Source organism: Clavelina lepadiformis, chromosome 5 (assembly GCF_947623445.1).
Source record: "Clavelina lepadiformis chromosome 5, kaClaLepa1.1, whole genome shotgun sequence".
NCBI classification, from domain to species: domain Eukaryota; kingdom Metazoa; phylum Chordata; class Ascidiacea; order Aplousobranchia; family Clavelinidae; genus Clavelina; species Clavelina lepadiformis.
Genome location: NC_135244.1, coordinates 5,489,005 through 5,506,742, shown reverse-complemented (window position 1 = coordinate 5,506,742; position 17,738 = coordinate 5,489,005). Strand labels below are relative to the sequence as shown.

General features: G+C 36.8%; 1 protein-coding gene across 1 annotated transcript; it reads left to right on the top strand.

Moving 5' to 3' along the window:
- Positions 1–1,316: 1,316 nt before the first annotated feature.
- On the top strand, positions 1,317–17,531 carry LOC143459240 (eukaryotic translation initiation factor 3 subunit A-like). Its single transcript, XM_076956291.1, has 21 exons — positions 1,317–1,479; positions 6,604–6,794; positions 6,920–7,059; positions 7,134–7,297; positions 7,416–7,615; positions 7,790–7,998; positions 8,132–8,303; positions 8,445–8,645; positions 9,291–9,407; positions 9,624–9,818; positions 9,973–10,110; positions 10,267–10,476; positions 10,634–10,738; positions 11,098–11,211; positions 11,540–11,662; positions 11,857–12,010; positions 12,167–12,359; positions 12,855–13,019; positions 13,768–13,875; positions 13,949–14,302; positions 14,489–17,531. The coding sequence occupies exons 1-21, from the start codon at positions 1,431–1,433 to the stop codon at positions 14,574–14,576; spliced, it is 3,390 nt and encodes a 1,129-aa protein (XP_076812406.1). The 5' UTR covers positions 1,317–1,430; the 3' UTR covers positions 14,577–17,531.
- The last annotated feature ends 207 nt before the right edge of the window (positions 17,532–17,738 follow it).

Sequence of the window (17,738 nt, the reverse complement as noted above, 5' to 3'; positions counted from 1 at the left end):
TAGTAAAACTACTAAAAGTTGAATATGTATGGTTTGCGCTCTTCCAAAAGCGAGACCTATGCGTATCAGAACTATTAACTGCACCCCCAACACGCAAATGACTACGCTAGCATTTCTACTTATATCTATATGGCCAATTAATTATGGCCTCAAACCAGGAAATCATTACGTTTTTAGCTTCGGACGCGACTCATTAAACAAAGACAATGTGCAAACGTAGGCTACACTTGAAACTTTCAGTCTCCCACCCGGATAGTAAATCATGCATATGAATAAACTTAGAGTGTTTGTTTGCAATTACGCTGACTGGTTTAACGGTTGTAAAAAATTTGAACACTTTTGTTTGAATATTAATGTTTATAACGTGCTGCATTTTACTGCCTGGAAAAACTAATTATAACTAAACACGCTTTAGCTTTGCGTTCTTGGTTTATTCCAACTCCACAATTCAACAATTTCAACGCTTTCAACGTGTCAGCTCAACAAAACTTCAACCATGTTAGGCTTCATTCTGGTTTTTAAAATGAGCTACACGTTTCCAACTACAACATATGCGTCGAATTCAAGGAAGCTTAGGCTTACTTGTTTGTGACTTAACAGCAACCGGAAATCAGCCAGCGTCACTCTGTAACGCCGATGCCACACGCAAGAGAAAACATTTGAATAGAGTGTATTTATGGATATTTGATTTGAAAATTCATTTTCTTTATTATCATATTTTTATGAAAAAATACACCGTTTTGCAGTAACAAACATCAAAAATCCCTTAGATCAAACACTTTTTTTTATTTTGCCTTGTCTGGTAAACTCAGTAAAGGAAATTGGAAAGTTCTAAACTTTTGGTATTCAAAAAACTTAAATTTCAATAAATAAAATGTTAATACCATAAATCATGCTCATTATGCTTGTATGACATAATTGGGATGTTTTCAAGGTGAAATGATATTTTTCTCAAAACGTTTCTCTCAGACAAAATAATTCTTATATTTAAATAAATACCCCCTAACTATTATTGTTTGTTTTAATTTATAAGTAAACACCGACACTGTAAAATTTTTCAGTGTTTAGTTTTGTCTTTATTTATTTTATAGTCTTTATTTTTTGTGAAATACAAAATGTGGATATTATATTCATTATCTTCTTCGCCTCCTTTTCAGATATTTGAAAACATCGCAATCGGCACCCGTACATTTCTTTAAAACGTCATTTGCCATGTGGTTGAAGTCTCTCATGTAATGTACGTGCGTCAATTAACTTCGTTCCGACTAAAATGGGCTTCATTGATGGTAAAGATTGTAATATAGGCTACCAAGCTGTAAAGTTTGTTAATTGTCTTTTTAGGCTTCAAGACGTTGTGGCATTAGGGATTTTTCATTACTTAGTTAAGAGCACAGTTTTAGAGTACGTTGGTGACGTTTTGGTTCTTAGAAATGCCAGAATATTTCCAACGTCCGGAAAACGCACTGCGAAAGGCTCATGGTAAGTGGATTAGTTGCTACTGTTTTCTACAATAACGGTTATATAGGCCTATGTAGGATAGCCAAAGCTAAGCTATCACTTCTAATACAACAAACAGGTCCAGTGCAAAAGTTCACGACCAAACGACGTCATAATTTGAGTCTGGAGTAGGTACAGTACCAATGTATCCTGTGGTTGTGCACTTTTTCACTAGACCCCAATAAGCAAATATTTATTGTATTAATTGATTTAATTGTGGTAATTAATGTAGTTTATACTGTCAACTGCCCTAACTTGAAACAAATTTGGTTACCAATCTTAAATAAATTCGTAAGTATTATTTTTTCGGGTCTAGTGCAAAAGTGCACTATTGTGTGATGCATTTGTATACTAAACCCCTGCTACCAAAGTTGTGACGTCATTTGGTTGTGCACTAGGGTCAATCGGCCCTATTGCGGCCACGGCGCTTTTGTGGCCGGTAAATTTTTTTCTGAAATTACCGAAAAATTTTACAACGAAAAATAATTTTTTTTAAATTAGCCTCATCTAATATTCCTAACAAACAACTCCAGCAAATTTCAGGAAGTTACTCCAAGTAAAACGTTTGTTATTACCCTTAGAACGTGACTACCTCAAACAGAGACCAGAACGATATGAAAAACAGCCAAAAATTTTTTTTCACTCTGCAAACTAAACTGCTGTTTCTCCATCAAATGTTGCTCTTTTTTCATTCTTTTTTCGCACACGAGTAGCTGTATCCTTCTTCTGTGTATGTACAAAATTTGAGATGTCTATGTCTCTTTTTTCAATGTTTTTTTTTTATTTTTCTGTGTTTCATCACAATTACAAAACAACCCCCTAAATGCGGACAGCATAACGTGGTCATTCTAGTTTATCAAATGCTTTGTTTGCACGTGATTATTTGCTTACTTTGGTCTACTTGCGCAATATGGAGTTACCAAGTAAGAAATCATAGAACTCTTACGATCAAGTTATGCTAAATGCAGCTCTTTCAGCTATTTGCTAAAGTGGAAAAGAGGTCCGGTTGAACCGTCATGGGTAGCTTGTGATTTCTGGGACCATACCAAATGCACCAACCTCAATATCGAGGTTAATGAAATTGAAAACGTGCAGTGGTATTGTGATATGTTTGTGTGAAAATGGTGCTGATAAAATTTTTCGGTTCTTTTTTCATTAGCATCGACTCTCAAGTGGTATTTTCTTGAATTGTTTCTTTTCGCATGAAATAAACAAATACATTATCAAAAAACATGTTGTACCATAAAGTTTTAACATGTAGGCTACACGAGTATAAGCTTGCCGCCTTATTCCTTTAGAATTTTTCTTGTACTCGATGCAGGCTAAGCGTAATGACTCGCTTTTTATTTTGCATTACACTGTAAACATACGATAATCGTTACGGTTAAGTTACGCTTATAGGATATGTGAGGTATACTAAAAACGTTTAAAACTTGGCCCGTCCATTATACAAACGCAAAAGTAAAAACGAATCGTAGTGGTTACGCATCGTTTTACACCAACCAAGTTACCTGAATATTCTTCTCCCTTATTCTTACAATATTTATACATACATATATTTATTATGCAGTTATTCGATGAATCAATGAATAAAAACAATTTATTTTGCATTGCTTGTAACTCCAATGTTCTTCTTCAGTCTTGCACACAACAAACGGCAATACTGTAAAAGGCTAAATTCTTCATAAAAATACGTCCGCAAAAGCAGGGAAATGCGGACGCATTTATGGAGATGTGTGGCCGCATTTGCAAGGAGTGTCCGCAGTTACCCGGAAAAAGTAGTCTTGGAAGAAATCGTTTTGCTCCGTTTTTGCATCAACAGAAAATAATATAAAATTATAGTAAAAAAGTAGATTAAATTCTGCACAATATGGTGAAAAAATTTTTTCGCTAGCCCCAGGCAAACGTATTTAACATGAGATTTAAATCGCAAAGAAAAAATGTGGCCGCAATACCGCCGATAGACCCTAGAAAGCTCATGCAAGAAAAGCTCATTTAAAGCTCATGTTAAATACGTTTGCCTGGGCTAGAGAAATTTTTTTTTCACCATATTGTACGGAATTTATATTGCTTTTTTACTATAATTTTATATTAATTTCAACTGATGCAAAAACGGAGCAAAACGATTTTTTCCAACACTACTTTTTCCGGGTTATTTCGAACACTTCTTTCAAATGTGGCCACACATCCCCGTAAATGCGTCCGCATGTCCCTGCTTTTGCGTACGTATTTTTATGAGGAATTTAGCCTTTTACAGTATTGCAGTTTGTTGTGTGCAAGACTGAAGAAGAACACTGGAGTTAAGAGCAATTGTAAAATAAAATGTTTTCATTCATTGATTTGCAAATAATTGAGTAATAAGGGATGTGTATGTATAAATATTGTAATAATAAGGGAGAATAATATTCAAGTAACTTGGTTGTGTAAAACAATTCGCAACCACTACGATTTGTTTTTACTTGCATTTATACAATAGACAGGCCAAGTTTTTAAACGTTTTTAGCTTTCCTCGCATATCCTATAGGAGTGACTTAACTGTAACGATTATTGTATTTTTACAGTGTAATGCAAAATAAAAAGTAAGTCATTACGCTTTGAGTATTAAAAGCCACTGAAGCCCTTCGAATGGGCATTTCACTGTCTTTAATAGCAGAACTCCATATTGATCAAATAGACCAAAGAAATCAAATAATCGTGTGCAAACAACGCACTTGATAAACGAGAATGACCACGTTTTGCTGTCCACATTTTTGGGGTTGCTTTGTAATTGTGATACCACACACAAAAATAAAAAGAAAACATTGAAAAAATACACATAGAAATCTAAAATTTTGTACATTCACAGAAGAAAAATACAGTTACTTGTGTGCGAAAAAAAGAATAAAAAAAAACAAAGTTTGCTGGAGAAACAGCAGTTTAGTTTACAGAGTGAAAAAAATGTTTTGCTGTTTTTCATATCGTTCTGGTCTTTGTTTGAGATAGCCACGTTCTAAGGGTAATAACTAATAACAAACGTTTTACTTGAAGTAGATCCCTGAAATTTGCTAGAGTTGTTTTTAAAGAAGATTAGATGAGGTTAATTAAAAAAAATTTTCTCGTTGTACATTTTTTCAGTAATTTTGGAGAAAACTTTACCCGCCGCAAAAGCACCGTAGCCGCAATAGCGCCGATTGACCCTAGACCCATTTTTCAATACGCTTTCTGCTAGGTTCGGGTAGCCAGTCTACAAATTCCATCACGTCAAACTCACCCACCTCGGAAAAACCTGATTGTCTAATACCTCACGAAAGAAACTAGTTAGACAGAACCTTTTTTCACATACTTGCGTATTGATTCTTAGGCTACTCTTTTCTTCAAAATTTTTGCTGAGCTATCTTTTTTGTAGGTTTCTTTTTTAACTATTTTTCTCTGCCTGGATCTTGGGTGCTGTTTGAAAAAAATTTTTGTAGAAGAAAGCCGAATTTACTAGGGTAATAAAAATCATCCAAAAAAAATGATATTGAAAACATCTGATTGCTATGTTTGAAAAATCCACCAATCAAAAGACAGTAAACTCGGCATGAGTAAGTGTGAAACTGAAAAATTTTGTTTTCTAACACTGGCAGAAATTTCGTCGACTGGCTCCACTCGAGGAAAAACTTAGTACACAGCAAAAAAAGTTGCGATTTTTTGCAGTTTTTCTTTCGTTCACTGGCTACCCGACCCTATGATTTAGACATTATAGTCTTTAAGTTTCAGTTATTAGAAAATGGTTATATCACAGTTATCTAAAAATTACTTAATAGTTTGACTTTTTTATTGTCAGAAGTTAGGGTCCTTTTTTCCTTACTTCAAGTATATATTGTTTTTTGCATTTAAACTTTGATACAAAAGCCAATCAACGCAATTTGTTTTTAAGTTGTTCGAAGCCTACTGTTGAGTGCGATTAATTATTTGTTGATTTTTCGTTATAAGTTTAACAAGAAACTATATTCTTTAACCTATTCCTCCATGGCAACGCAAATTGTTTGATTATGATAATAAAACACTAACTTTTTTGTAGCGCCCTATCCGATCAGAAGAATTGCTCTAAGGCACTTAACAGTCACATATGAAACACAACATATTCACACATAAAACAAAAACAGCAACGAATGAAGTATAAAACAAGGACAGTGCAAGTTTAAGTTATAAAAGCATGTTAAAAATAACAGGTTGGACTCTTGGGGTATCAAATTAAGGTATATTAAAACAGCTTAATTTTCACAATACAACTAAATAATCAACAATAAATGGAAAAATTTTGACAAAATCATGCGTACATGGGTCACACAATGGCATAGTGACATGCACATATGCATGCATTCTTAGTTTATATATTCATTATAAATTGGAAATTGTCCACCCACTGTGTTTCTTTTTTTAATTGCAAAGGCCTAGAGTTTTAACGATTTCGCTCAGCTGAGTAACATATAAATTCCTTTATGCAATAAAGAAGAAATACTGTAAATACGTTGCTTAGTTCTCATTTTGCAGTGCTTTGAATCCTATGTGCTGGCTTTGTTCGATATGTTACACAAAACACAGACAAAGACTTCAAGGTGCAACTATTCTAGTCAAGGGCTTATATGGCAAGTATAGGCCTGCTGAAAGCAATATTCTAGACCTAAAAGCTGGTAGTGGGCTTATATGCTGGCATATACAGTATTTGCTTGAGTGAAATCTATACAACCCAATGCCTAGATCGCTTGTAATTTGAAAAATAATTAATCAGTTTAAGTGGGTCGACAGTTTCCATTGCTTAGCATAGGCAAAATCTTGCCACCCAAAAAATGGCAGCGGTTAGTCAGAAAGGGTCTATTGTAAGCCAGTGTATTTGTGTAAAGGTTTTGTGTGCACAATGATGAGTCTAATACATTCCTATGCCTCACTTTACACTATGTCTGACAGGCAAGTATGGCAATTTTCGAGAAGAACTCATACATGCAAAGATGAAAATTTTAGTTTGCACTGAAGCCCCATTTCTTAGTTTATTTTTTATAAATTGGCATTCAAGCAACCAGTTCTTTAATTATTGTGCCACACTTTCCAGTAAGGATTCTTCATTGTCCTTTTTTAATTTTTCAGAATTTCTTGATGTTGGAAAACTAAAGCCTGCTCTTGACGTCTTGAGCGATGTACTTCGCAGCAAAAAGCACCGCACATGGCAAAAGGTCCACGAACCAATCATCCAACAATATCTTGATCTTTGTGTGCAGCTTCGCAAAAGTCAAGCTGCAAAAGAAGGCCTTTACCAGTATAAAATAATATGCCAGCAGGTATAGGGCAATACTCAAGATTGCATGCTACTTCATGTGCATCTGATTCCTTTTGTCAGTTTATGATAAACGCCAATTCAAGTTATTTTCTGATTTTCATTTTTCACTAACATTTTTTTTCGAAGGTTAACACAAAATCGTTGGAAGATGCAGTCATCCATTATCTGGATCTCGCTGAGGAAAAAACTCGTGAAGCTAGGGAAAAATCAGCAGAAACCGCTTTGAAAATGGTTGAAGATCTTGATATGATTGATACACCTGAAGGGTAATCACATGCAGATATAGAACTAAGGCTTGTATGTGCAAAATTGTGCAAACTGAAACATCTTCTTTGTCCAGGATATTGCTTCGTGCTGTTACTGGGGAAGACACTCAAGACAGAACTGACCGTTTGCTTCTTACCCCATGGGTGAAGTATTTATGGGAGAGCTACCGGCAGTGTTTGGATTTGCTTCGCAATAACTCCAGAGTGGAAAAACTATATCATACTGTTGCCCAGCAAGGTTATAGCGAATGCTAAAAACCGCTTGTCTGTTAAATTTATACATCATGTTCATTTTTCATGAAGTGCTTTATTAAATTGTTTTGCTATTTTAGTTGAGTTTTTGTAATACATTTTAGCATTCAAATTCTGTTTGAACTACGAGCGGCGTACTGAGTTTCGAAAACTCTGTGATAATCTCCGCAATCATGTGAAGCTGAGTGAACAAAGACATGGCACACAGTTTTCTGTCAATTTGACCAACCCTGAAACCCAAGCTTTACATTTGGAAACAAGAATTGCTCAACTGGATGCTGCCATACAAATAGAGCTATGGCAGGTACTTTATTGGAAGTTTTTTCACCCAGTCTAGATGTTAAAATCAGTTAAACCTCAGGAAAGCATGAACATAAACTAGTTCTGCGGTTACGTTACCAAGCAACTTACGAACAGTATTGGACGTGGTGGTCGCATTATTGCTGTAAAAAGTTTTTACTTATCATTTTTATCACAGGAAGCATTTAAAGCAGTGGAGGACATCCATTACTTGATGTCTCTATCTAAGCGACCTCCTAAACCACAAACTCTAGCAAATTTCAACAGCAAGCTTTCGTTGGTGTTTTGGAAGGCTGGTAATATTCTTTTTCATGCCTGTGCCCGTCACAAACTGTTTCGTCTCACTAAGGACATGAAGAAGAATCCATCGGTTGATGATTTGACCAGGTTAATAAACTTGCAAATTTTCTGATCTTGTATAAAACAGTTGGCCACATTTAGTTTTGTCCAAATGTCAATAAAGTAATTGACAGCCAATGTTTCAATTTTTCTCTGTTAAATTCGATTTTACACATAACAGAATGGCATCACTCATGTTAGTTGCAACGTTGGCAATTCCAATAACCCAGCAAAAGCATGGCATTGGGAAGTTATTAGATAGAGAAGGGGCACTTATTGAAAAGCACATCAACCTGTCAAAGCTACTTGGTTTAGATCAACCTCCGACTAGAAGCAGTTTAATTGAAGATTTTGTAAGTGAATTGAACATTAATGAAATATGCTTATTTATGATTTTTTACTGTTGTTGTATTGGGTAGATGTTATCTCAGTTTAGTCAGGCCTCAAAGGTTTTTTGTGTTATTTTTCTTGTTTTCAAGTGTGCTCTGTTTCAGCTGAAGTTCAACCTGCTGCAGTATGTGCCACGGCAGTTGCGTGAACTTTATCAATGGCTTGAAGTGGACTTTCATCCTCTGCAGCTCAGTGAGCGTGTGTCTGGCACTCTTCAGTGGATTAAAGAGCAGACTAGGGAACCGGAATTGGTTCAGTACATTCCCCATCTTCAAGGCATTGTAGTGTCCAGGGTGTTACAACAGGTATGGTATACACCAGTAGTTCTTCGTCTTTTTTGCCGCGACCCAAATCTTATCTGTGGGAGCGGTGACGACCCAAGTGGTGACCTAATAGTAATAAATGAACTTCGAAGCTTCCACGCTTAAAACTAAGAAACCCTGTTATTTTGCTCACAACGCAAACACAGAACAAATATCAGAAATATAAAACAAAAAGAAATGCAGCACAGCATCTAATATTCTCATTTTAATGTGCGCCTTGTTACTGTTTGGCGTCGCACAATTGTTGAAATCTTTGTTGGAGAGTGGTGAGGACGCATCTCATATTGATGTGCGATACGACCTCGTGGAATGCACCTCAGAGAGTTTCGGGTGCGCATGTGGTCTCAGCGCCAGCCCCATTATTACACACTTTGAATTTTGAGTATATTATACTTATTTTGGAGGCCTCTCGCGTATCGTATAGAAGAGATATAGAAGTATCTACTTTCAGTGTCGTAACCATGACCCAGTCACAACCCATTTTCGAACTCTCCGCAGCCCATGCTTGGGTCACAACCCAGGGGTTAAGAACCACTGTTATACACGGTCATGTAGGTTAGAAAGTGCAGCAAAATAGTTATCCATCGTTGATAAATCTAATAAACATTGTTTAATTCATTTATGCAGGTTTCTGAGGTGTATCAAACCATAAAGTTTGACCGTCTGCTGAAACTTGTGCCATTTTCCACACCATTTCGTTTGGAAAGAACTATTGTGGATGCTGCACGCAATGGCCAATTGCAGGTATATTTTAAATGTTTTTCCTACTTATTACTTTCTGCAGTTGCTATCCTTGGCAGCAATTTTATTTTGATGTTGCCACCTTGGAAACAATTGCAAAAGTAAAGAAAAGTGAATACCATGCGTCTGATCGTGGATTTGTGTCTGTAAGATTCAGGATCTCAAATATTCGTTTTTTACTCGAGAAATAGCGTATTTACATATAAATTTGTTTTCTAGGTGAGATTTGATCACAATCAAGGTTCTTTGAGCTTTGGAACTGATCTAAATGCTTCTCCACTTTATGTGGAAGACGAGTTTTTCGCGACAAATCGTTTGCAAAAACTGCCAAGTGAACGTGTGTCTGGTCGTTTCAACTTGATGGCAAGAGCTTTACATTTGGCAAATCAAATGCTAGACAATGGCAAAATGCTGGTATGTATTGTTTACTGTAATATACTGTTCAATTCAAATATTGGCAACTGTTGCAACATTGTTAGCAAGGAATGCAAGTGATATTCTTCTCTATTAATTTTCATATTTCTTTTGATGCCCAAAAACAAATTCTCAAATGTAGATTTTTTTTCAGGATGAATTAGCCAAACAACAGAGTTCTCTGTTGACCTATTACCACAAAACTGCCCGAAAAGACCACCAGGGAGTTCTACAAAGAAAATTGATTATTGAACAAAGAAAAGAAAGACTGGAACACATCAATCTAGAGAAGGTGTTTTGTTAAAATCTTACTTGATCTTCACATTTCAGATGTTGTTTTAAATTGATCTGAATAAAATCATAATAATATGAAATATATACATAACTTTAACATCTTATCAGTAACTCTCTATAACAAATATCAAATAAAGAAGGATGTTCATTACAGGAACTCAAGGAGCAGCAGGCTGTCCAGAAGCAGGAGGAGGCGGTGAAACAAGCGGAGCAGGAGAGACTTGATAAGGAGCAAAAGGCGAGAGAAGCCCAGCGCAAGAAGGACAAAGAGAGGGAGGAAAAGCGACGAACTGTCACAGATCGAATTGAAATGATTCGAAAAACAGAAATCGGTCAAAAGATATTGGAAGACATTGACATAGATGTTAGTCATTGTGATAATGGTATTATTGTAATGTAACATGTGAGATTATTGTTTAATAGTAAATACCCTGTTGCATTTTGTGGCAATTATTGTTAGGCAATATCTCTTTAAATGTTACTAATTTAATTTGTCAAGAACCGCGTTATGATTTCTATAGAACTTTGAAGACATCAATGCTGATGAATTGATGAAGAGACAGATGGAGACGATGGAACGCGAGAAAAAGGAATTGCAGGATAGACTAAAGTCTCAAGAGAAGAAGGTACATAAATAATTATCAATATATATCATTATGCCGGTAAGCTACTGAATACTTTCTTACATTCCAATGACCAGTCAGCCTATGTTGCATATATGTCATGGCATCTAGGTGTTACGTTGTTGGTAAATTAAACTCATAGTATTGTTGTTTTTCAACCTCGCAATTATCGTTTTGATTTTTGCACCTGATAAACCACACTATGATTTCATCACGGAGAGTGGATCATGTTACCTAATATTGGTCCTAGTTTGGCTGATGAACAAGTTTCATGTCAAGGATGTTTTTTCTATAAAACTTACCAGAAGCTTTGTTGACACATTCAACAACATTTTTCCCCACACTGTGTTGTCCATTACTAGGTTGATTATTTCGAACGTGCCAAGCGCTTGGAAGAAGTACCTTTACTGCAAGCTCAGTACCAGCAGAAAATGGTTGATGATGCAAAACTCTGGGAAGAAATGGAAGATACAAGGGTATGTTGCTGGCATTACATTTATTTCATTTGCTCTTAATGTGCAAAAGGACATCGTTTTGTAATATTTTCAATCCTGCTCCACAGTTTTTTCGATCATAATTATTTCAAGAACTATTTCCTTGCTGCTTACAGAATTTCTAGTGAACTTATGAGCTTATATGTTGCACTATTAGAACACTCAATGAATTTGTATTGCTGCAATAAACAATTATAAAAAGAAATTGGTTAAAAAATAGAAAAGGCGTAAATAGCAATGTTCTAGCCTTATTACTGCATTATGCTATGCTGTACACATAACACTTTTGTTATTTACTTATTACTTATAGCTTGAGAACTTAAAAAAGGAGCAAGAACAAGCTTACTCTTATAAGCATCGCTTGAGCAGAATGTCTGAACATCGAGATGCTTTTCTCGCCCATTTATGCCAGACTCGAAGAGCTGTTTATGAGGTAATTTTCTTTGATACGTTTTCTAATGTGTGGACAACGACATTGTTTTAAATGAATTAGATAACATTTTCACCATAAGCATCTCACTGGTAACCAAGTCCAGGTTGAACTTTTCTCGATAATTATGTTTTAAATGCTTGCATCTTATGAGATTGAAGGCATCCTTGAATTAAAAGTTTTATGTATCATTCCAGGAAAAACTGTCGGGCTTTGAGAAAGCAGTAGCAGAGGAACGTGCAATCCGTTTAGCTAAACGTCGGGAGCAACGCAAGGAAGAACGTCGGCAAAAGTGGCTCAAGGATAGGGAAGAAGCTATGCAGAGAAAGAAAGACGAAGAGCTTAAGAAGAGTAAGATAAATAATTCTTTGCTTTTATTTATTTACTATTTTTTTTTGTTTAAAGGAAAGTAAAACGTTTTGTGCACTTCAATGCCGAGCTAGGTTTTTTTTGTTTAGATTACTGGGTAATTAAAAAGTTTTTGTTAGGTACGTTTTCTGTTTACAGAGCGAGAAGAAGAAGAACGGCTGAAGCAAGAGCAGCAGGAAGCGGAAAAGAAGGCTTATGAGGATAAAATGCGTGCTCTTCAAGAGCAAGAGCAACGTCAGCGGGAGCGAGAACAAGAAATAGAAGCAAAACTTGAAAGGCAACGGCAGTCAGCTGTGAGCGATCAACCCCGAAGACCTGGGCCGCCAGAAAGGTAAATAATTATCATTGATGATGAGGTACAAGGTTGTTAAAGGAATTGTTTTTAAAAAGCTAGGTGTAAAAAACAATATCGTTTTCTGCAGATGAATTTTAAGCAACAGATTTTGAAATGATGTTGTATTTATAGCACTGTTGCCTCTGTATTCCAGAGTAGTTACTTTTTCTCAATAACTGTGCCTTCAATGTGGTGTAACTTGTTACGAACTAGACATGGTTCAACAACCACACCCTGCATTTTAAATAATTCAGTTACTGTTAACTAAGTCTGTGTTCAGGCGTTGTATGATATAAAAATGGTGCTGAAATGTTGCCTATTGTATGTAAACCTGTGTATTGAAAACACTACTGCACATCAGCAGCATCTATTCTGCAAAGCTGAAACAACTTCCCTCAGCAAACGACGACAACTGATCTTGACCTCAAAAACTACTTACAACACACAGTTGTCACTTACCAACCTTGAATAACGATGACCTCATCTTCGCAGGGCTGCATCGAAGCCGTGGGTATCATCCAGACAGATAGCTGCGGTTGAACAAGACGGAACCGATCAAAGTCCATGGAGAAGCGATGACAAGGATCGAGATAGAGACTGGGGAAGAGGCGACAACAGATCTGGTGATAGCTGGCGTCGTCAAGCACCAAGAGAACCGTAAGAGCTGATAAGTTGTAATCTTGTTTTGATTAGGGGAATGATGCAAATTTTTTTTAACTTTGCCGTGTTGCAGAAGTCGCATGATTGAAAAACGAAAATTTCATTTTTTAACAGTTGACCAAGCTGAAAATTTCTTCAGACTTAATCATGAAATATTTAATTGCTTGTATATCTCTGAAGCAGTCAGTCAAAGTAATAGCGAGGCATAATTCAAAGTCAATCATAGTTTTGAGAAAATACAGGCTTAAAAGTCAAGCTTTTTGTTTCAGAATAGAAATAACTCTACATTAATCTTTATACAGTACAAAATATTAGGGAAAACGACAGTCTCAAGTAATATTTCCTGCACTGAATGAGATTTACAAAAAATCATAAATTTCAAAACTTGTTATTTTCCAGTACAATGTGTATAATGGAAAAGTAGTAATTTGACCCTTTGCTGAATACTGGTCTATTGAATAAGTTCACTTTGTTATCAAAATATGGAATTTAATAATTAGTCATTTAAAGTGCCAAGAGGGATCCCAATTTTTGTAATACGAATTTTATTGGATCAGTAAATTCCTTAGCTTGTACCAGCTAATTGATCACATTTTCATGAAAACATTACAGAAAAATTTTGCATAAGATACATGCTGTTTTAGTCTATTTGCTACAATATTGCCTATTGGGTGATGATACAATATATAATATATATCTTCAAAATGTAGTTTTGATGTGTACAATTTTAACTGTTAAATGACAGATCACCATCTCGTGGCGCCTGGCGTCGTGGGTCACCGCCACGTGATCGTGGACCACCAAGAGATATTGATCGCCCACAACCACGAGGCGCTCCTCCAAGATCAGACAGGTGTGTCTTCAGGTTTTGTTGTCCTGCTTAGTTGCTTTATCAACTTATGCCCAAATATGTTCCAAAATTTTAGAGAAGATTCGTGGAGACGAAGATCTCCGTCACCGAGACGTAGCTCTCCTCCTGGAAGGCGTCGATCACCACCGGGACGAAGATTCTCACCAACTGGTCGACGAGATTCACCTCCGGGACGCAGTTCACCTCCAGGAAGGAGAAGGTCTCCGGCTGGAAGAAGAAGCCCTCCACCACCAGCAAGAGGTCCTTGGCGACGAGATGCACCTCAGGAGAAATCCAGCTGGCGGAGTGGACCACCGGACAGGGTAGAAGGATCCTGGAGAGCACGTGGTCCTCCGGAAGATCGGGAAAGTGGACCGCCAAAAGATCGCGATCGTCCTGCTCCATCAGATCAACCGTGGCGTCCATCACGGTAAGGCAGTTGCAAATTAATTATTTATAGATTATGTGGATGCTATTGACAAATTTGATTATTCAATGTTCCTGATTGTATCTACGTCTATAATGCAGTGGTCGTACTAGTAAAGGACTTTCTGTGCTCACAATATCCTGCAAGCTTGTATTAAGTATAACAAACATGTGTCTTTGTCGCATGTAGTATGCGCGATGAGCCACCTCGGAAGCCCGCAGGTGAAGAGCCTCGTCGAAGACGTGACGACGATGGATGGACGACGGTCGGTCGTTGAAATTTGTCTAGCTTGTGTCCTTACGTGCAAGCTGCCCTTGTTTTTGTGTGTTGTATAGCATCTAATAACGGTTAACTATGGTAAAAAGTTTCTAAATCGCTTGTAATGCTAAAGTTTGTGCAAGTCAGATGTTAACGGAGCATTAATTAATGCGTTGAAGGTTGCCGTTGTTTTGTCATTATCGGTTTAGTGCAGCACTGGTGTTTACCAACGGTTGGCAGAGAGTTACTTGTGTATTGCGGTCTAATAAATGGAATGTTGGAAAACTGCTTAGTTATATTTTCTTTCCCCCACCCCATAACCATAAGAAAAATCTTTTATTCCACGATATGCGATGTTGAGTTCAATTTAGAGAAGAACGATTTCAAAACAATTTCTTTTCAAAGTAATATTTTCGTCCTCGTTTTGCACCATCTTCCAGTTTTGACTGTGAAAATAAGTTGAAAATGTTTTGAAAATTGTGAAAACTTTTATGATGATGCTTCATCTCACAGATGGTTTTAAAAAGATTTTATATAGGTTACTGTAAAAAAAATTTTGAAAGTCTGTCTCAGCTTCGCCGATGGTGTAACAGACTAAATTCTTGTATTGTTTTGAATACCTTCCTACTCGTGGTTGCATATGGATATGCCTGCTTTAGCTTTATACGCAATAGCTGTGTTTTCCATTAATTGTATTATTGAAAATCTTTTTATCATCGTCTCATTAGTGATCTTTGGTCACATGCACGTTATAGAATTTTTAGCCGACCATGACACATATGAAACATATAGTAGCTTCCAACAACCAACGATTTTCAGCGATTTCCAACGATTTCCAGCCAACGATTTATTTTGAACATATAACATCAACCTCATTAACCTCTATTAGCTTCATGCGGAGCAGCTCGTGTGATTTCGCAAGCCTACTGAAGACGTTAATTCATTCATTCTTTTTACTTTTCGGGTTAAACGTGGGTGACGAAAATTGCTGACGCACGTGGTCCCAAACGTATAAGCAATAGCGGTGATATTTACCACAAATAAGTCAAAAAAATGTGGCAAGGCCTCGAAGGCATAAACGTACACTACGATGGCAGTAAAAGAATAAAAATTTTTACTGTCAGCAGTCCACCATATCAAAAATTACACAAATTACAAAAAATAATCAACGGCCAGAAATTTACTACTTCTCGGCTTTCGCTGCGCTTTTTTACGTAACTTGTAAGAATGACGTACCCTGTTTATGTAAACACAAGTTCGAATATTTTCAAACCTCGGGTTTTTAGTAATTGCAGACGATTTTGCTGTTTATTACAAATTTTTTTCATAAAAACATGGAACCGCCAGCCTCGTAATCGTTGTGTGATGTGTTAAAAAAAGGAATTTGTCTGTGCAATGTTAGATGTAGGTAGATGAAAATATTCGTATCACGCGTAAAACGGCTTTAAATATTTAATTCTTACATAACGCAATACCGTGGCATGTGGCTGATTGGTAAAAATTTTTTAAATTTCGCCTTGCACCAACGAAATGCGCAAGCCGCAAGGACTAGAGCAAAAACGTGCCAACCCTCACGGCCACTTAAATCAAGACCATTCTCATGCCGCATCTCAAAGCTACACTCTTTTTTACTTATCAGATAATCGCCTTTTTCTTATGGTTCTGTGGTGCTTGCGCTGTAGGCGTATAACACAAGATCACTTGTCTGATTTCGTCGTATAGTTAGGAGTTTTGTTGTTCGTGTATGCTCGTTGAAACGCTTATGCTTAAGCGCGTGTAGCTAATAAAACAATCTTTGGTTTAGGTTTCCGAAAGCATTCTAAACCTTTAGTCAGCTGAATCAATTATTTTGTTTAGATTACAACGTTGACTTGTTTAAGTTTTCGTATGTTAGGTAAAATTTAACTGCTAGCTGCTAGCACTTGGCTGCGAATGCTACAAAGCATTGTGCAGCATTAGCGCGATAGTGAAACTGATTTCTTACTGTGCAGTTTTTTGCAGAAAGTTGACAATACAAGCTGGAAAGTTGAGAGCTGATTAAGGATCAAATTTCGTGTGCTAGGTTTCTTTAGAATCAGTTGTTGCTTTATTAACAAAGTAAGAAGTCGGCATTTCGTTGTCAAATTGTCAACGTTAGACTGCACCCTGCATTTTCTCCAGGCGTATTACGATTTAAGATGGAAGCATACCAGCGGGCTAACGACCATACCCAAACCCAGGCAACTGCAAGTACAAATCACGACGGGGTCGCGGAAAACGGAGGTCAAGAACTTATCCCCGCCAGCACAGCATGTCGTGAACTTGTGGCCTACTGCCAAGAACATGCTGAAAATGATTACCTGTTTCATAGAACAGGGAACAACCCTTACAAAGAAAAGAGACGTTACTGTTGTGTTTTGTGACTTTTTTTATGGTCCCGAATGGCGCCTACCGCCTACCCGCAAAAAGACCCAACTTGCCTTCCAACCAAGTTAAGAAGCTGCCATCAACTCTTCTAATGTCATTGCTGACGGTATGTTTGTGGGTTTATTGCTCGTAATCTATAATGACCGTATGAACTGACTTTGACCGGCAAGCGTGCTTAATTGCGGGCAATATTTCCTCGAAATGTCACGAAAAACGTTGGTCTTTTATCCTCGGGGCGACGTGCAATGTTTTGTATTTTGTGTCGTTGTTGACCTCGCATCTATTTTGACAATGCTATTTTGTTTCACTTGGATTCACTCTGCAATACCTTGATTGGCGGCTGACAAAGCGTCATTACAGTACATCGCCAACTGCGCAGCCCATAACAATTTTGTTTCATTGTGGACTTTTATTTGTACTTAACTAAGGTCTTTTTACTGATTGGTCTTGCAAGTCCGTTATTTAGCGTGTTTTTGATAATTCTTCTGTGACTGACATTGTTTATCTGTTGTTTTCTGTGATAATGACTGATCAAGCTAATAAAATCCAATTAAGACTGAAAACGAAATTAGTAAGTTAAATACTGGTTTAATACATCATGCTTGTTGGGCAATTAGCACTTCAAATTCAATTTGACTGTTGAAGCGGATTTGAAAATATTCGACCAATCCACAAGAAATCGTTGCTTTGTCTTGTCTTACAGTAGGTTCACGTTGACCACTGTACGGTTGCAGGTGTTTTGACTGACCACATATAGCTGTTCATGGTAAAATGT